This window comes from Megascapheus bottae, chromosome 17 (assembly GCF_031878675.1).
Source record: "Megascapheus bottae isolate mThoBot1 chromosome 17, mThoBot2.hap1, whole genome shotgun sequence".
NCBI classification, from domain to species: domain Eukaryota; kingdom Metazoa; phylum Chordata; class Mammalia; order Rodentia; family Geomyidae; genus Megascapheus; species Megascapheus bottae.
Genome location: NC_143525.1, coordinates 13,601,946 through 13,619,032, shown reverse-complemented (window position 1 = coordinate 13,619,032; position 17,087 = coordinate 13,601,946). Strand labels below are relative to the sequence as shown.

At 46.8% G+C, this 17,087-nt stretch overlaps 1 protein-coding gene across 2 annotated transcripts in view; it reads right to left on the bottom strand.

The window, feature by feature from the left end:
* Positions 1–10,797, bottom strand: part of Rgs9 (regulator of G protein signaling 9) — a 65,401-nt gene extending 54,604 nt beyond the window's left edge. For both annotated transcript variants that reach the window (XM_090349873.1, XM_090349874.1), the window contains exon 1: positions 10,622–10,797. In XM_090349873.1, the coding sequence (XP_090205999.1) occupies positions 10,622–10,678 (57 nt within the window). In that variant the 5' untranslated portion in view covers positions 10,679–10,797. The remainder of the gene's footprint in view (positions 1–10,621) is intronic.
* Positions 10,798–17,087: the final 6,290 nt, after the last annotated feature.

The window sequence follows — 17,087 nt, the reverse complement described above, 5'->3', positions numbered from 1 at the left end:
TCTGAGGACCATAGTTCAAAGCCAGCAGAAAAGTCTATGAGACTCTTAGCCACAATAAAAAGCTGCAAATAAGATGGGGAGTTTGGCCTAGTGGAAGTGTACTTGCCTAGCATGCACGAAGCACTGGGTTCAATTCTTTGGTATCACATACATGGAAAAAGCTGGAAGTGGTGCTACAGCTCAAGTGGTAGGGCACTAGCCTTGAGCTGAAGAGCTCAAGAACAGCATCCAGGCCCAGACTTCAAGCCCCACTATTGACCAAAAAAAAAAAAAAAATGCTGCAAGTAGAGATGCAGCTCAAGTGTAGAATACCAGTCTTGAGTGAGAAAGCTAAGTGGGAAGGAGGAGAGGAATTCAAGCCCCAGTACTGGCACCAAAAAAGAAAAAAAGTGGAAAATAACTGAAATGATTTCCCAAAATGTACATACAGGATTAGCAGACTTCCCCTGTGTAGTGAGAACAGACTGGCCTGCATGCCAAGGAATGGGGTCCATGGCTCTGAGCCTGTCCACACAGGAAAAGGAAGAGATGGACTCTAGAATTCTTGTTTGTTAGTGGTGGGAATGCAAAATGGTTTCCATGCTGTAAAAACAAATAATGGGCCAGGCGGTGGCTCCATGCCTGTAACCCTAGCTACTCAGGAGGCTGAGATCTGAGGATCTAGGTTCAAAGCCAGTCCTAGCACAAAAAAACTTAAGACTCTTATCTCCAATTAACCTCTAGAAAATGGAAAGTTGGACTTCCCAAGAGCTCAGGGACAGCGCTCAGGCCAAGTTCAAGCCCCATGACCCACGAAGAAAGAAAGAAAGAAAGAAAGAAAGAAAGAAAGAAAGAAAGAAAGAAAGAAAGAAAGAAAGAAAGAAAGAGAAAAGAAAAGAAGGACCAGACATGGTGGCTCACTTCTGTAATCCTAGCTACTCAAGAGGCTGAGACCTGAGGATTGTAGTTCAAAGCCAACTGCAGGCAGAAAGTCCCTGTGAGACTACTATCTTCAATCAGCAACTCAAAAACTAGAAGTAGTGATGTGGCTCATGTGGTAGGACGAAAGCCTTGAGCACAGACAGGCTCAGGGACAGAGCCCAGGTCCTGAGTTCAAGCTCTACACCTACAAGAAGAAGAAGAAAAAAGAAGAGGAGGAAGAGTAGGAGGAGCAGGAGGAGGAGGAGGAAGAGGAGGAGGAGGAGGAGGAGGAGAAGGAGGAAGAGGAGGAGGAGGAGGAGATGTGACCTAGCATGTGACCCAGAAATCCCTTCTCTGGATCTGCAGGCAAAGAAACTGACATCAGGTGACTGAAGCAGTATTCATGCTCTGTTCATTGCCTCACAGTGACTATAGCCAAGATGTGCAAACAGTCTGCCTGTCATCCAATGAGCAGATAAATAACAGGCGGCATGTGTATACATACAAAAGAAAGTCTGTAACATGGAACAATGCAGAGGGGAGACACAAGGACATTTTAGTAAATAAACTAAGCCAGATATGGAGGCAGACAAATCACTCATGTGAGCTACCTCATACAGGCAAATTTATGGGGTTGGTAAGTAAAAGCTAGGGGCTTTGGGGATTGGAAATAAAGAGCTGCTAATCAATGGATATAAATTCAGTTAAAATGAATCTACTGAAAAGATTTGCTATATTTGCACTTCAGTTTTAAGATCTCATGTTAAGTAGTCTTTCCACAATAAAATAAAATAAAAATTAGCCAGGCACCGTACCTCAAGCCTGAAATTCTAACTACTCAGGAGACTGAAATATGATCATGGCAGCTCAAGCAGGAATAGTCTGTGAGACTCTTATCTCCAATTAACTGCAAAAAAAAAAGGGAAAGGAAAGTAGAGATGTAGCTAAAGTGGTAGAGCACTAGCTTGAGCAAGAAAGCTCAGGGATAGAACCCAGGCCCTGAGTTTAAGCTATTTATTTAAAAAAATAAAATAAGAGATTGAGCCATCCATGCTGGAGATAAAAGGTCATTCAAGAAAGCCCTGAATAGGAAAATCTGACTTCACCTCCCACTCCTCCAGCCTGTTTCTGAAGTTGAAAGGCTCCCATCTTCTCCAGGGGTATTGAAAAATGTCTTAATTGAGCCTCCAGGGTGGGGCCTCTTGTGTCAATCTTGGTTGTAAAATCAGCAGCTAAACTACCATCTTAAGAAACATACTGTTATATAAGTACCACAAAGAAACATACTATAAGTACCGCGTGCTAACCGATAACACCACTGGAACGCTCTAATGTACTATGTTATTTCTCATCTTTTTGTTGTGCCTTAGTTATCTTACCTTGTTACAATATCTTACCTTGTATATTGTATATGTGTTTATTTGTTTGTTTCAAAGAGGAAATGGAAGGGGGGAAAACAAGAGGAGGGAAGGAAGTGAAGGAAGGGAAATAGGGATAAAAACATGAGAAGGGGTATAAATGTTTGTGAAGTAATGCACCTTCGATCTGGCAAATATAACTGTAACCCTTCTATTAATTACAATAAAAATTTTAAAAGAAAAGAAAAAGAAAGAAACAAGCTGGAATCAGATGCACAGACCTGAGGCTCAGCCAGCCAATGAGCTACAGGCAGCACCAGGGATTCCCTGTGTGGTCTTCATGAACCACTTCTGAGCTCATGGGATCGCTGCACTTCAGCTTGACTCAAGGTGGTAGTCATTCGCTGCTGCAAGGCCAGAGCGTGACAATGTCTCAGACCATGGGTCAGTGGCAGAGAGAGAAGCAAAGATCATCCCAGGAGGGTGCTGGAAAGTACCCACTGACTGGGTCAGTCAAGAGATCAAGAAGCCATGTCTTCCTGAGAGCTGCAAAGGACCTCCTTCCTGTCTCAATTATGTGTCTTGGAATGTATGACACATCTGGTTGCCAGGCACGGTGGCTCACACCTGTAATCCTAGCTCCTCAGGAGGCTGAGATCTGAAGATTATGGTTCAAAGCCAACCTGGGCACAAAAATCCATGAGACTCTTATCTCCACCTGAAAACTGGAAGTCATGCTGTGGCTCAAAGTGGTAAAGCACTAGCCTTGAGCTGAAGAGCTCAGGAACAGTGCGCAGGCCCAGAGTTCAAGCTCCACAACCAACCAAACATTTAAAAACCACCTGGTTGGGGCTGGGAGTTTGGCCTAGTGGTAGAGTGCTTGCCTAGCATGCATGAAGACCTGGGTTCGATTCCTCGGTACCACATACATAGAAAAAAGCCAGAAATGGTGCTGAGGCTCAAGTGGTAGAGCTCTAGCCTTGAGAAAGTCAAAGGACAGTGCTCAGGCCCTGAGCTCAAGCTCGTGACTGGCAAAAAAAAAAAAAAAAAAAAAAAAAAAAACACCTGGTTTTGCAATGGCAAAGCCCAAAACTTCCTCTCCCATGTCAGCTACAAAGGGAAAATTCTTTATTCATGGGGATTTTTTTTTAATTAGAAGAAACAACAACGTTGCCCGGAAACAAAATACCCATTTATTGGAAGAGAAATAAAAATCTCACCTTCAAAGTTTAACCTGAGTTCCCCTGACAAAGTCAGAGGGTTTGATTCCCTGTCTTTACATCAAAAAGAAAAAAAAACCAATTATTATGAGTTTGAAAATAACCTTCAGAGGAGGAATAATGAGAGTTATTTTAAAATCACAATGAGGGGAGTCAGATTTCTTTCTAGCAGGTGTGCCACCCTTTTGCAGAAAGGAGTAGCTAGCTGGTGGGAAGGGAGCCTGTAACTGGGGCCTGGGGAACCTTTGAAGGGGTTCAGCCCATTGGGATTCTGATCAATCTTCCTCAGACGTTTCTCCAAACCCCTCTGAGGGTCTCCCCAGTCATCTCATGCAGAAATAACAGGATTCTAAAACATCCTGCTGCATCTCAGAGATTCTATTCTCCAAATTCATATGTTAAAGCCATACCTATCCCCCAATACCTCAGAACCTGACTGACTTTGGACAAAGAGTCTTTAAAGAGGTAAGTAAGAGCTATGTAAGATGACACACACCTGTAATTCCCAGCCCTTAGGAGGTGAAGGCAAGGAGGATTACAAGTTTGAGGCAAGCTTGAAATACAGGGAGGGAGGGAGGGAGGGAGGGAGGGAGGGGGAGAGAGAGAGAGAGAGAGAGAGAGAGAGAGAGAGAGAGAGAGAGAGAGAGAGAGAGAGAGAGAGATCCTGTCTCAAAGGGGAAAAAAAAAGTCTGAGAGCCATATGCCAGTAGCTTACATTTCTAATCCTAGCTACTAAAGAGGCTGAGATCTGGGAACCTAGGTTCAAAGCCAGCCCAGACAGAAAAGTCTATGAGACATTTGTCTCTAATTAATCACCAAAAAAAAATTGGAAATGGAGGTGTGATTCAAGTAGTAGAGTACTAGCTTTGAGAGAGAAAAAAAAAAAAAAAAGCTTTATAAAGGATAGCACCCAGGCCTTGAGTTCAAGCTCCAGGCACAGAAAACAAAAGAAATCAAAACAAGATCTGGGGATGTGGCTCAGTGATAAAGTGCTTGCCTAGTGTGTGAAATGATCTGAGCTCTGTTTTCAGAACCAGAAAACAAGGGCTCTAAGCTCCAATAGGACTAGCATCCTCAAGAGAAGAGATCAGAACATCAGCTGAGAAGATAATGTGGAGACACAAATAGAAGACAGCCATCCATAAACCAAGACCACAGTTCCCAGAAGAAATGTGCCCTCTATACACTTTGCAGAATTCCAGCTTCCAGAACTGTAAGAAAATATATTTCTGCTATTTAAATCACCAAGCCTGTGGTGTTTTGTTATGGCAACCTGTGCCGATGAATACAGGCTTTTCTGTCCCATCCTTAATCCGAAAAATCCTTTCCCACTCTCAGAGAGGTGACTGCATTATTTCCCACATTCTCCTTGCCTTTCTGCTCTAAACTGCTGCAAAATGTCACCCCCCAGCTCCTTGGGTCCTCCTGTCCCTCAGGAGATGAGGGAAAAACAGGCAGTGTCTCTGTCCCCAGCGAGATCAGCTTCCTATCCTCTCCCACAAACATGCCACAAAATCAGGCCAGTACTGGACCCCCATAAATTCTGCATTGGGGGTAGGGGGAAGAGGAGTTGACACAGTGTTGGGAAAAGCTGGAAGGGGAGCAGGCTGTCAGCCCCACATTTCCCCTCTCAGACGCCCATGTGCTCAGATGTGACTGCAAGCATCCCATCCCGGGGACCCCCACACTGAGGGATCAGAAACCACAGATTTGATGGCTTTGGAGGCTCTGACATCCCACCCACTGCGCCCACGTTGCTCTTCAAATTATGGAGTTGTCACTCACAGTGGAAGATCTTGGGGGCTGGAATCTTCCTTTAAGCTGGAAGAGGTTCCCAAGGGGACAAGCATAATTAGGATATTTCTGTTTGGAGATGGGGTGAGTGGCTGAGAGAACAAAGTAGGACCTTGGCCAGGCAGAGTCCAACCTACCCCAGCATCTGAAAGACACTCACCAGCACTAGGCCTGGGTCTGTGGTACTCTTTCTCCTGAATCTTCTCCTCCCACCCAGGCCACAACCCAGCAAGAATTCCAAATGTCCCCAGACAAGAACTGCAGTAGCCAACTTCTATTGATTCTAGTGCTTGGTTTTGCCAGTCCTAGGGCTTACACTCAGGGCATGGACATTGTCCCTGAACTTCTTTTACTCAAGGTTTGCACTTGACTACTAGAGCCACAGTGTCACTTCCAGCCTTTTCTGTCTATGTGATACTAAAGAATTGAACCCAGGGCTTCATGCATGCTAGGCAAACATTCTACCACTAAGTCACATTCCCAGCCCCTTGATTCTGGTTTTGTCTGTATCTCTAATCTACCCCCTGACTCAATCTCATCTGCTCACAGTGAGCTAACTACCAATGAGCTGAGGACAGGCTTGGCCTTTACATGGGCATTGGTTGTAGCCTTTAATATGATCTCTAGCCCAGGGGACCATCCTGTACACTATAAAATATTACCATCTGTTTCAGCCCACTCAGTGCCAGTAGAATTCCCAGTGGCAGTAGCCCAAAATATACCCAGATGTTGCCAAATGGCCCAATAGCTGCCATCTCATCAGCATATTCAAACCACATAGGAAAATCTTTTTTAAAAGACAGGGACCAGGAGTTTGGACTACCGGTAGAGTACTTGCCTAGCATGCACAAAGACCTGGGTTCAATTCTTTGGTACCACATACATAGAAAAGGCCAGAAGTAGTAGGGCTCAAGTGATAGAGCCCTAGCATTGAGAAAGCCCAATGACAGTGCTCAAGCCCTGAGTTTAAGCCTCAAAACTGGCAAAAAAAAAAAAGACAAATGTCTAGTCCTCACCCAAACCAAATAAATCAGAAATTCTAAGGATAGTGACTTAACGTTAATCCTTCTGAAGGGCAGCTAGGGTTGAAAAGCAGTCACACCCTCTCATCAGAATCCCACTTGGTGTAAACCAACTCATCTTACTCATCCCTGGTTTTAGAGCATCAAGCCACATCTCATTAAGCACAAAAAGCATCAAAGCCCTCAGCATATTATAAGCCCTCCAGCTCTGAGCCCTGCTCAACCACCCAGCCTTCTTGTTCATCTACTCCAAACCCAGCCCACACCCTTTCTGGGCCAGCTGTCCTGACCCCAGAGTCTCTGCATGTCACCACTCTCTCTCTTACACATCTGTTTTAAACATCTACCTACAATGCCACTCATCTTCCCAACCTCCTTTAAACAAAAATTGTTAACTTGACTTATTTGCAAGAGCCTCCTGAAGTCTAACCCCCCCCACAAACACACCTTAGACAGAGCTCCCCCATCCACCCCTGCTGGGTGTATCAACAACAAAGTCTGTGTTTATATAGCTGTCATTCTCCAGGTGCTCTGAGCAACCTGGTGTCCCCTACACCTGGCATAAAGGTGTTCCATTAACTGTACTGGATTTTTTTAAATGATACAGTCCTCTGCCCAGGTGTCTGAAGTCCTCTTTCCAAAGTAGAGAGACAGGGAGGGAGGGAGGGAGGGAGGGAGGGAGGGAGGGAGGGAGGGAGGGAGGGGAGGGAGGGATGGAGAATGGGGGAGGGAGGGAAGGAGGAGAAGAGGGGGGAGAAGGGGGGAGGAAGGAGAAGAGGGGGGAGAAGGGAGGGAGGGAAGGAGAGAGACGGAAAGAGAGAAAGGAGGCGGATTTCAAGAGCCCATAGGAAAGGTAAGTCATGAAACAGAAGACCCTCCTAATATTACTAAGAAAGCCAATCCCATGGGAAATCTCAAGGGCCGAGGGAGGTGGTATTGGCTGGGATGGTAAACTAGAAATCACAAAAGTGTGAGGGCTGCACCAGAACAAATGCTTGTGGGTGTGAGAGGTGCTGGAAACCACTTACCTGTGGCTCTTTAGTCTGTGTATCCTCGGCTAAACCCACCCTCAGCAAAACTACCTCTTCCCATTACATCCCCACCAAGCTCAGGCCTCCAGGTGGGCAGCAGCCTGGCTGAGGGGCAGGTATCTTGAGCAGCCGCTGGGTGGGGCTGGAGGTGAAGGCACAGGAGATACTTCTGACCTGCACCATCCTCCTCCATGAAAAGACTCCATTCCCTGAGTGTCACAGTCATGGGGGACACACCAAGACCTTCAGTAAACAATCTTTGCTCAGACAAAAAGAAGCCATCCTCCCCCTCCTCTCCCCCATCAGCAAGTCAGCTTCATTCCTTGCCTACTCCAAATTCTGCAATGCTTCCTTAAGGAATAAAATCGAATCATCCTCAAAGAGCTCCGAGAGCTCATTACCATTCCTCCATCTCAATCCATCTTTCTTCCAATTCCATCTATTATAGGATCACGTGCAGAGTCTCCTGCCCCCAGCCATGGTATGTGCCCTTCTCTCTGTTTGAAGCATCCTCCCTGCTCTCTTTCCCTAAACCTCCTATTTATCCTCAGTGCTCAGCTCTATCCCCCAGGCACAGTGAAGGTTTGTTCCACAGCCTCCATACTCTATCTACATCACAGAGATGGGTAGCACTGTTTAGCATTTAGAAATAGACAATGGCCATTTCTGTAATCCTTTTATATCTTTTTTTTAAATTTAATTAATTTTTCTTTGGCCAGTCCTGGGGTTTGAACTCGGGGCCTGGGTGCTGTTCCTGAGCTTCTTTTGCTCATGGCTAGTGCTCTACCACTTGAACCACAGTGCCACTTTCAGCTTTTTCTGAGTGGTTTATTGGAGACAAGAATCTCACAGGCTTTTCTGCGCAGGCTGGCTTTTGAATCGTGATCCTCAGATCTCAGTCTATGAGTAGTTAGGATTACAAGCATCAGCTACCAGCACCTGGTTGGTTCTTATCATTGTATGGCACTTTAATGGCTATATGATTGGCAAGTTTCTTACCCTGTCTGGGCCTCAGTTTGCTTCTTTGTAAAACAATAATCATTCATTTCACCAGAACACTGTCCAATGAAACAGATGAGAAAATGCCTATAAGACCCTGTTAGGGACACAGCACACATCCTAACAATGTGTGCTGGAATGAAGAATGGCGCCTGTCACCATACACATGCCTTGGGTCTGTCACATGCACAGACTCTTCTCCACAAGGCTAGATGACTGGTTGGTTTAGGGTCCCTGAACACATGTTCTTAAGATCTGCTGTGCAGAGCCTTTCCTGTTTCCTGCTCTCCACGCAGTTCTGTGACATGACCCAAAGCACTAGAATAGGCAGGCAGGGTCCTAACCAGTGCAAGACAAAGGGTAAGCAATGTTAAAGATGGGGGTGCAATCTGTAGGCACAGGAGCAGGAATCAGTCCACTTAGGGAGTTGACAGAACCCACCTTCACAGCAGAGGGGCCTATGCGTGGGCTGTGGAAAGGGGTAGGGGGAGGGAAAGATGGCAGAGGGGCAAAAGGAGGCTCCCACAGAAGGAGACTGAGCTATGACAAAACATGGGGGCCCTAAAGAGGTGAGGAGGTCAGGGGGCTGAGAGCCCTGTGCACCTGTCACTGCGTTGCTCTGCCTCCTGGAGGGCAGGTAGGGGAAGTGCCAGGGATGATGGGTCATGGAAGAATCTTGAGTTGCCAGGCTGAGAAGGGGAGACTGCATCCTGCAGGCATAAAAAGCCAGTTGGAGGAAGGAGGCTCAAGGGGACGGGGTTCACTTAATTTTGCAAAGAAAACCAGTGTGTGGGAAGGGTGTCTTGGAGGACAGTGAGGAGTGGGGAGTGCAAGAGAGAGACTCTGATGGAGGGAAACTTGGTGGAAAAGGGAGGCTAGGTGAAAGAAGGAAAGTCATGGTGGAATCAGAGGCTGAGGTGGAGGAAGAGAGGCCAAGATGGAGGTGAAGGAGGTGGGAATGAGAGGGAAGGCTGGGGTGGAGTAAAGACTGTATGGAGAACGGGAGGCTAGAGGTGAAGACACTAGTGAGAAGACCAGGGTAAAGAGAAGCCAGCAGCTGTGATGGAAAGTAATGCACAAAATTTAATAAGGAAGTTCAGTATCTCGGGATAATTACTCTCTCCGAAGCCAGAGCAGTCCTGCCTGCAAGATAACCTGGAAGTTACTATTTGCTTTTCCACATCCTACTTGGTCAGCTCCTTCTTCTGCCTTTTGGGAACCCAACCCTGCACTCTCTGGGTTGTTGCTGTTTTGTGGCCATCCTCACAACTGTGGATGGAGACCAAGTATGACAAATGAGTGTGCCTGGGATGGGCCAGGTTTTAAACATGGAGCAAATCCAGACAGTTGATTAGTGACTATAGCAACTTGCTGAGCTCTCAGGCCTCAAGGTCCAGGCCTAGTTTATCACAAAACATTCAGCTAATGCTACTCAATGGGATAAGCTTAAGAAGATGCCAGCTGTCCTGTGAAAAGTGGCTTTGGACAAGAGGAAGGGCACACAAGTGACCTGAGACCTAATCCCTCAGAGATCTCTTTCCACACTCACTGTCTCAACAGCCAGGAACAAAACGAACGCTTTTGTCGCCAGACACCTCACCCCACAAGTGTATTCCACCTTCTCCCGGCTTGGGTGGGGACCCAAGCCGGATCCTGCCAGCATGGGCTCTCTGCAGCTGGATTACCTGCTCGAAGAAAGCATTTTGCAACCGACAAGAAAAAGGTTCTGTACGTGCAGCCAGCACAGCCAGAGAGGGAGACCCAGCCACTGGTCTCAGGGGAAGGCCTGGGGGAAGGCCCTGCATGCTCGCAGATGACACCCGTTTTGCGGTGTAAGCCTACAACACACACACACACACAAACGCCCCCACTTTATCATGCTACCGCGCGGGCCGGAAAATGGCCAAAAGAAATGTGCACTTCACATCTGGCGTCGTATCACAATGCAAGCAGGCCGACTGGGACCCCCCCCACACACACACACCCCACCCCACCCCAGCCTCCCTGAACTCCTCCCGGCTGGACGCCTCTTCCTCTCGGTGTAACAGGTTGCTGGCTGTGGGCCGGCTCCAGCCGCCCAGCATCGCTGGCCTCCCAGACTTCCAGTATGAACAGCTCTCACACAAACCTAATTATCGCAGTCTTCCCAAGGCAACGTCCTAAGTCATGTAAGACGATCAGTCATCACAGACCGACGACCCCGACGCCCGGGCTCGGGTCCCCGCCCTCCCCCGGACTCCCCCCCGCCCAGCGTCCGCCCCCCTGCCCGGGCCGACAGGTGAGGGCACCCCTCGTACCTTCTGCAGAAATGCCATCCTCGGCCTGTACTGCTGGCCTTGGTGTCGGATCGTCATGCTGGACCCCGGGTGATTCACTAACAGAACACGGAGGTGGGAGACAAGGAAAAGCCACCCCCCCCCCCCACACACACACAAGTTGGGAGCCGGCCTTGGCCCGCCTCAGCCTGCGCGTCGGCCCGGAGGCGCTGGGCGGGGAGCGCACTGGGCCGGAGCAGCCGCCCGCCGCTCCTCAGCTCTACTCGCACCCCGCCGACTTGCAAAACAGCTGGAATCCGCGCCAGCCAATCAGGGGGCAGCGGCGCGGGCTCATTAGCATGCGCGGCGCGGGCGCCCGCCTGCCACCAGGGGGCGGTGTGCGGCTCACCTGGATTCGGTGGAGCCCCAGGTGAGACCCAAGGGTCGGGGGTGAGCAAGCCCGTGGCAATGTCCGCTGAGTCTTTTAATCTGTACACCAAGTTATGTACAGAAGTTAGACAAATGGTTCTCATTGGTAAAGCGCGGCGGAAACAGCGTCTTTCCAATGCCACCTTTGCCATTCACGGCTGAGCAACCTTGAGTAAAATTCTTTAAATCTCAAGAATACATTTCAGGGCCGGGAGTTTGGCCTAGTGGTTAAAGTGCTTGCCTAGCATGCACGAAGACCCGGGTTCGATTCCTCGGTACCACATACATAGAAAAAAGCTGGAAGTGGTGCTGAGGCTCAAGTGGTAGAGCTCTAGCCTTGAGAAAGTCCAAGGACAGTGTTCAGGCCCTGAGCTCGAGCCCAGGACTGGAAAAAAAAAAAATACATTTTATAGCGGGGCGCGGTGGCTCACGCCTGTAACCCTAGCTACTCAGGAGGCTGAGATCTGAGGATCAAGGTTCAAAGCCAGCCCGGGCACTAAAGCCCGTGAGACTCTCCAATTAACCAGCAGAAAACCGAAAGTGGTGCTGTAGCTCAAGGGGTAGGGTGGTAGCCTTGAGCTCGGACAATGCCTAAGCCCAGAGTTCAAGTCCCATGACCAACAACAACAACAACAAAAAAAAGAATAAATTTGATTGTCAGAGAAGTTAAAACAAAATTAATGAAATCGCAATACACACTAGACGGTTCCCCCCAAGCATAACACAGTGGTCGTTTCTTAATGTCTTGATAGGCAAAAAGATCAGAGGTGCCAGTTTGGTGAGACAGAGAGGGAAGAGCGGGGAGTATTTGCTTACGAAGGCAGTCAACTGATGGCACTTCAAACTAGAGATCCTTATTCATTTCTCTTTTCCTATATTTACCTGTAATAACCTGATGAAAAGTTGAGTGCTGGTGAGCTTGCACCTGTAATCCTAGCTATTCATGTTCAAAGCCAGGGCAAAAACAAGAATAAAAACCAGAAGTAAAGATGTGGCTCAAGTGGTAGAACACCAGCCTTGAGGGAGAACACACAGGCCCTGAATTCAAGCCCCAGGGTCCCCACAAAATAATAAGAACAACACAAGAAAAGGCAAAGAGGTAAAGGGTAGGCATGATTGGTGGGTGTCAATGAAGAGTTTGTAAAAATACATCAGGTTATCTACATGGTGCAGTTTTAAAGGAATGGAGTGCGGGATGGAATGAGATGGGAAGGAGTCCAAGTCCTTTCTGGGGTCACAGAAACAGTTCATATCTGGATGGGAACTCAAAACTCATTCACCTTACTCTTAAAAATTATAGTACATCATTTTATTTAAAAAAAACTACCTCAACAAAGAAGTTGACCTCTTCAAACAAATATGGCCTTTTATGCAGAAGTTAGATCTAGAACACACTGGGAGATGACAAATTATACAGGATTCTAGCTCCTCACCAAAAGGGTAAGACCAAAAGAGAATAGTCATTAGGAAAGAATCACAAAGGAGCAATGCCTAAGCACCTCTCTATATTTATATAAAATAATATATTTATATAAAATAATATACATACTGAAATGAACTCCATCACATGGAAACAAAATACTTTTTTCTGTTTTAGTTTTCAGTTTTTGCTGATTCTGTCTTCCTTGTCTTATAAACAATGTATTCACGTGTACATCTTTGAGAGGATGGGGCAGATGGCATAGAACTCAAGGAGGGCAATGGGTGAAAAAAAGTGCAGCAGCGAAGTTCACCGGACGTTGATGCAAGTGAACTCTACAACTCAAGGGTGGGGAGAGCGAGGAGGAACTAGGAAAGAGTGAGGAACAGATGACACGGTAAGTATGAAACGGAATGGAATCATTGCCTGACTCATGTAAATGTGACCCCCTCTATATCTCACCTCTATAATAACAACAAACTAAGTTTAAAACTATTGCAATCATAGAATAAGGCGGAAGGGCATGTGTTAACATTCAGCCCTCTGAGCCTCCCTGAGGTAAATGGACATTCTGTCATCACAATGTCCTCCATGTCCCCCTTCTCATCAACAAAAAGAACTTAGGGTACAGGTGCAGGCAGAGTTTTCACAGAGCCTATCCCAAGTGAGAGGAAGTCGAGGAGGGTATGACCCAGAACCTAAACTGAAGTCACACTGCCCTGCATGCTATCCAGTGCAATGCACACAGTCCTGAGTATCAACCTTACTGAAATCCCCCTCTTTGACCAGACACAAGTATTCTGCAAAGCAGGGGTATGCAGGGTACTCACCAGCTAAGGATTCTCTGTGAACCTTGACCTCTCCTCCTCCTGCCAAGACCTTCCTGGGACTTGTAGCTTCCTTCATTTTTTATTGGTTTGCTTAGTTTTATTTGGTCATGAAGCTTGAACTCAGAACCTGAGCACTATCCCTGAGTTCTTTTTTGCTTGAGATTAGCACTCTACCACTTTGAGCCATAGTACTACTTCTGGTTCTCTGGTGGTTAATTGGAGGTAAGAGTCTCAAGGACTTTCCTTCCCGGGCTGGCTTTGAACCACAAGCCTCATATCTCAACCTTTTGCGTAGGTAGGGTTACTGGCATGAGCCACCCAGCCATTCCATTAAAGGGCCAAGCTTTATAGCACATTTTAAAAAGCACAAATCTAGAGAACAAATTCTCCTGAAGCATTGCTACTATTACATTGCTCAAATATCTTCAATATCATCCACTTGTCTCCCTATTTCTTTCATAGCCTGGCCCAGATGGTTTTCCAGCCGTCAATTGCTGCCTCACCACACACAAAAAAAATTCTTCTCTAATGAGGCTAGAAATTTGCTTTTATCCCTAGAAGTCCTTTTCTTTTGCTAGTGTTCTAGTGAAAAGTCCCATCCTCCATATCTTTGACAAACTGAAATCCTCTCTCTGCTGCTCCTACTTCAAAACCTAGATGAAGGGGATGAATGCAATCAAAGTACATTAGATACACGCATGAAAAATGACATAATGAAGCACATTATTTTGTACAATTAATTACATGCTAGAATTGAGATGACAAAATAAGGCTTTGGAAACTTAGAAAATCGAATATAGACAGTTAATTGCCTTATAAGCAGATTAACTTGCATCATCTGAGAAGATGCCTCCCTTCTCACATGTGGCATTTTCTACCCATGACTTTGGGTTGTAGATAATTAATACATTTCTTGCATATTCTCCTAATCAATGAGTTGTACCATGATTAGGAAAGTCAATAGCTTCTCAGTGGTTGTTTTGAGATTTTGTTGTTTTATTTTGTTAGGGGCAAAGAGATCTGGTTCCTTGCATTGCCCAGGACTGTGGTATAAATACTTGTAACAATGAGACATCAGCACCCACAGAGTCACTGGACTGGAGATGGGGGGAAAATACACACAATCAACTCTGGTGAGCAGGTGTAAGCTGGCTATGGTTTATAGGACTTCCTCATAGCCTCACATCTCAAACGTGCTCTACTCGCCTCCCCATCCATCCTCCTTCCTCTGCTGCCAGAATCCTTCTGCTATGTCCCCAAGAGTCTTCTTCAAGAACATAGTCCTCCCATTCCTAATGAAATATTCTACTAGACCTTCTTCAAAGTGCCACTGGGTTTCCTCCTTCCAACACAAGGGAAGTTTCTCTGCTTCCTGCCATCATCTCTGTTTCAGTTCCCTGGGCCTTCCACAGCCACTTCTGTGCTTTCTACTTGCATGCCAAATCCTTCACCTTCAATGCTTTCATGCCCACCTCTTCCTCCCTCGGACCTCATGGTGCTCATATTTGTCTTCCTCCAGCTTTACTTGTGAACTTAGGCAAGGCTCCTACATCATCTTCTTCCCACCCTGGGTGATTCCAGGGTCCCAGCGGATGGCCAGGCTTTGAGTCTCACACTCTCAGCCTCCTCCCTATCGCGTACCTTTGCTTCTTCATCACCTCAACCATGCACCTCCAGAATCACGTCAACCTGATCCTTACTCAATCTTTGAAATTTAGACTCCCATATCTAAGTGTAGGTTTGGCTTGATTTTGTTCTGTTTCTAAGACAGGGCTCCACTATGTAGCCCAGAATACTAACTCCCCATTCTTCCTGCCTCTGCCTCTCAAGTGCTAGGACTACAGGGATGAACCACTGCATGAATCTCTGTGTTTTTATCATCACATGATTACACTTGTATTAACTGGTCTGACCTTTTCAGCTGTACTAGAGAGTATTCATTTTTGTTCAACAAACATTGATTGAGCATCAGTTCTGGAATGGCAACCGTGTTCAGCATCCAAAGCACAGAAAATAAGATAGGATCCTATTCTCATGGTGTTTCCAAATAGGGAAAAAAAAACTCCTCAATTTCTGAGATAATACAGGGCATGGTATTGGAAGTGTGATAGACATAAAGAAAAAAAGGCAGCATGTTAAGAACTTTCTAGACACAGGAATGTTAGACGGATGGAGGTCAGAAATACCAATAGTATATCTGCTTGCCTCATCACTCATCCCTTACCACAACCCTATACAGAATGTATCTCCTATTAATGTGTCCACCAACAAACTACCATCACTCTGAGAGGTTACATTTCAAATTAATATACAGGTAGAGACAAGGTTAGGTCCCTTGTAGCCTGGGTCCTGACTTCATGATTTATCACTTTGCCACACTGGCATGTACCCTTATGAGCATTCCGTCCATAGTAAGATTAGAAGAATCCTAGTGTTGAAATCAGGAAAGGGGACATTAGATGTTGGGCAAGCAGATATGACAAATATCTACTGTACTCATTTCAGAAACACAGCTTTATTTTTCCCACAGGTGAGATCCCAGGGGCCAGAGGAGAATTTTTGGTATATGCCCAACAGTTCTTCAACAAGCTTGAACACGTTTAAATTCCATAGTCCAGGGTGAATAAATTGTTCCCCACTCCCATTTGTGCTGGACACTGTATGTTGTTTACACCTAAAAACGGTTTTCATTTGGCTACATTCTGCACTTGTTTATATTGTTTACATGGGTGTGGCTTTTCCTTTTTAAAGTAGAAAATGCAAATGAAAGAATAAATAAAAGTTGTTTAACCTGCACACTGAACCAATGGAGACCAGGGGAGCCAGTGGGACGGGCGTACCTGCAACATTAGAGGACAGAGCGTTGGTTCTGGGAGATGATGTCAGAACAACCATGCCAGTCCCAGCTAGAGTTCAAGTTCAAAAGGTGCAGCACATGGGAAACCTTTTCCTATTATGATGTAAGGTCATTTCAGCTGTATTATTGCTGTAAAGTTAGGCTTTTCTATTTAAAAAAAAAAAAGGTGCATGGGTACACACTGGGCAAAAAGCAGCTACAGACCTCTAGTTTTAGGGTACCCCATTGAACCCCTGTAACTTAAAAAAAAAAAAAAGCAATAATAATGAGAGCAATTTCCTCTCCTCTGCCGGCTGTGATGCCAGGTGGACTAAGCATGAAGGGAATCTTCTGGAAAGGAGTCTTCCCCTCCCACCCTCCAGGCCTGGGTACCTCTTCTGTTTCCCACCACAGGGCGGCGGGAAACACCAGACCATAGAGATGGGACGCCTCCATCCTCCTAGAGAGGAAGGGCAGGCTCCAGAGCCGGACTTCCGGCTCCTCACTTCCGGTTCCGCCCCCTCCCCACGGTGGCGTGTCAGGTTCCCCAGGTGTGTGGCCATCGGCTCTTCTCACCTCTGGGTTTTCGGGTCTGGCGGTGTTAGGAGAGGTTGAGGGCCGTCCTCCGCCGAACACTGCGAAGTGCATGGCGCCGGGGTACCTCGGGGTTGGCTCCACGTCCCCTCCCTGTGGAGGTAATGGCGACGCCCCTAGCTATAGGCTCTGGGCCCGGTTGCTTTTCGGGCATCAGAAGTGAAGACTGAGTTGTCCATCTAAAAAGCAACCGAGCCGGGCGCGGATGGCTCACGCCTGGAATCCAGCTGAGAGTCGAGGTTCGAAGCCAGCCAAGATAAAGCCTGCGAGAGTCTTACCTGCAGCTGACCACCACAGAAGCAGCAAGTGGAAATGTGGCACGCGTGGTAGAGCACTAGCCTTACGCAGAAACGCTGCGGGACAGCGCCCAGGCCCCGAGTCCAAGCTCCAGTAACGACA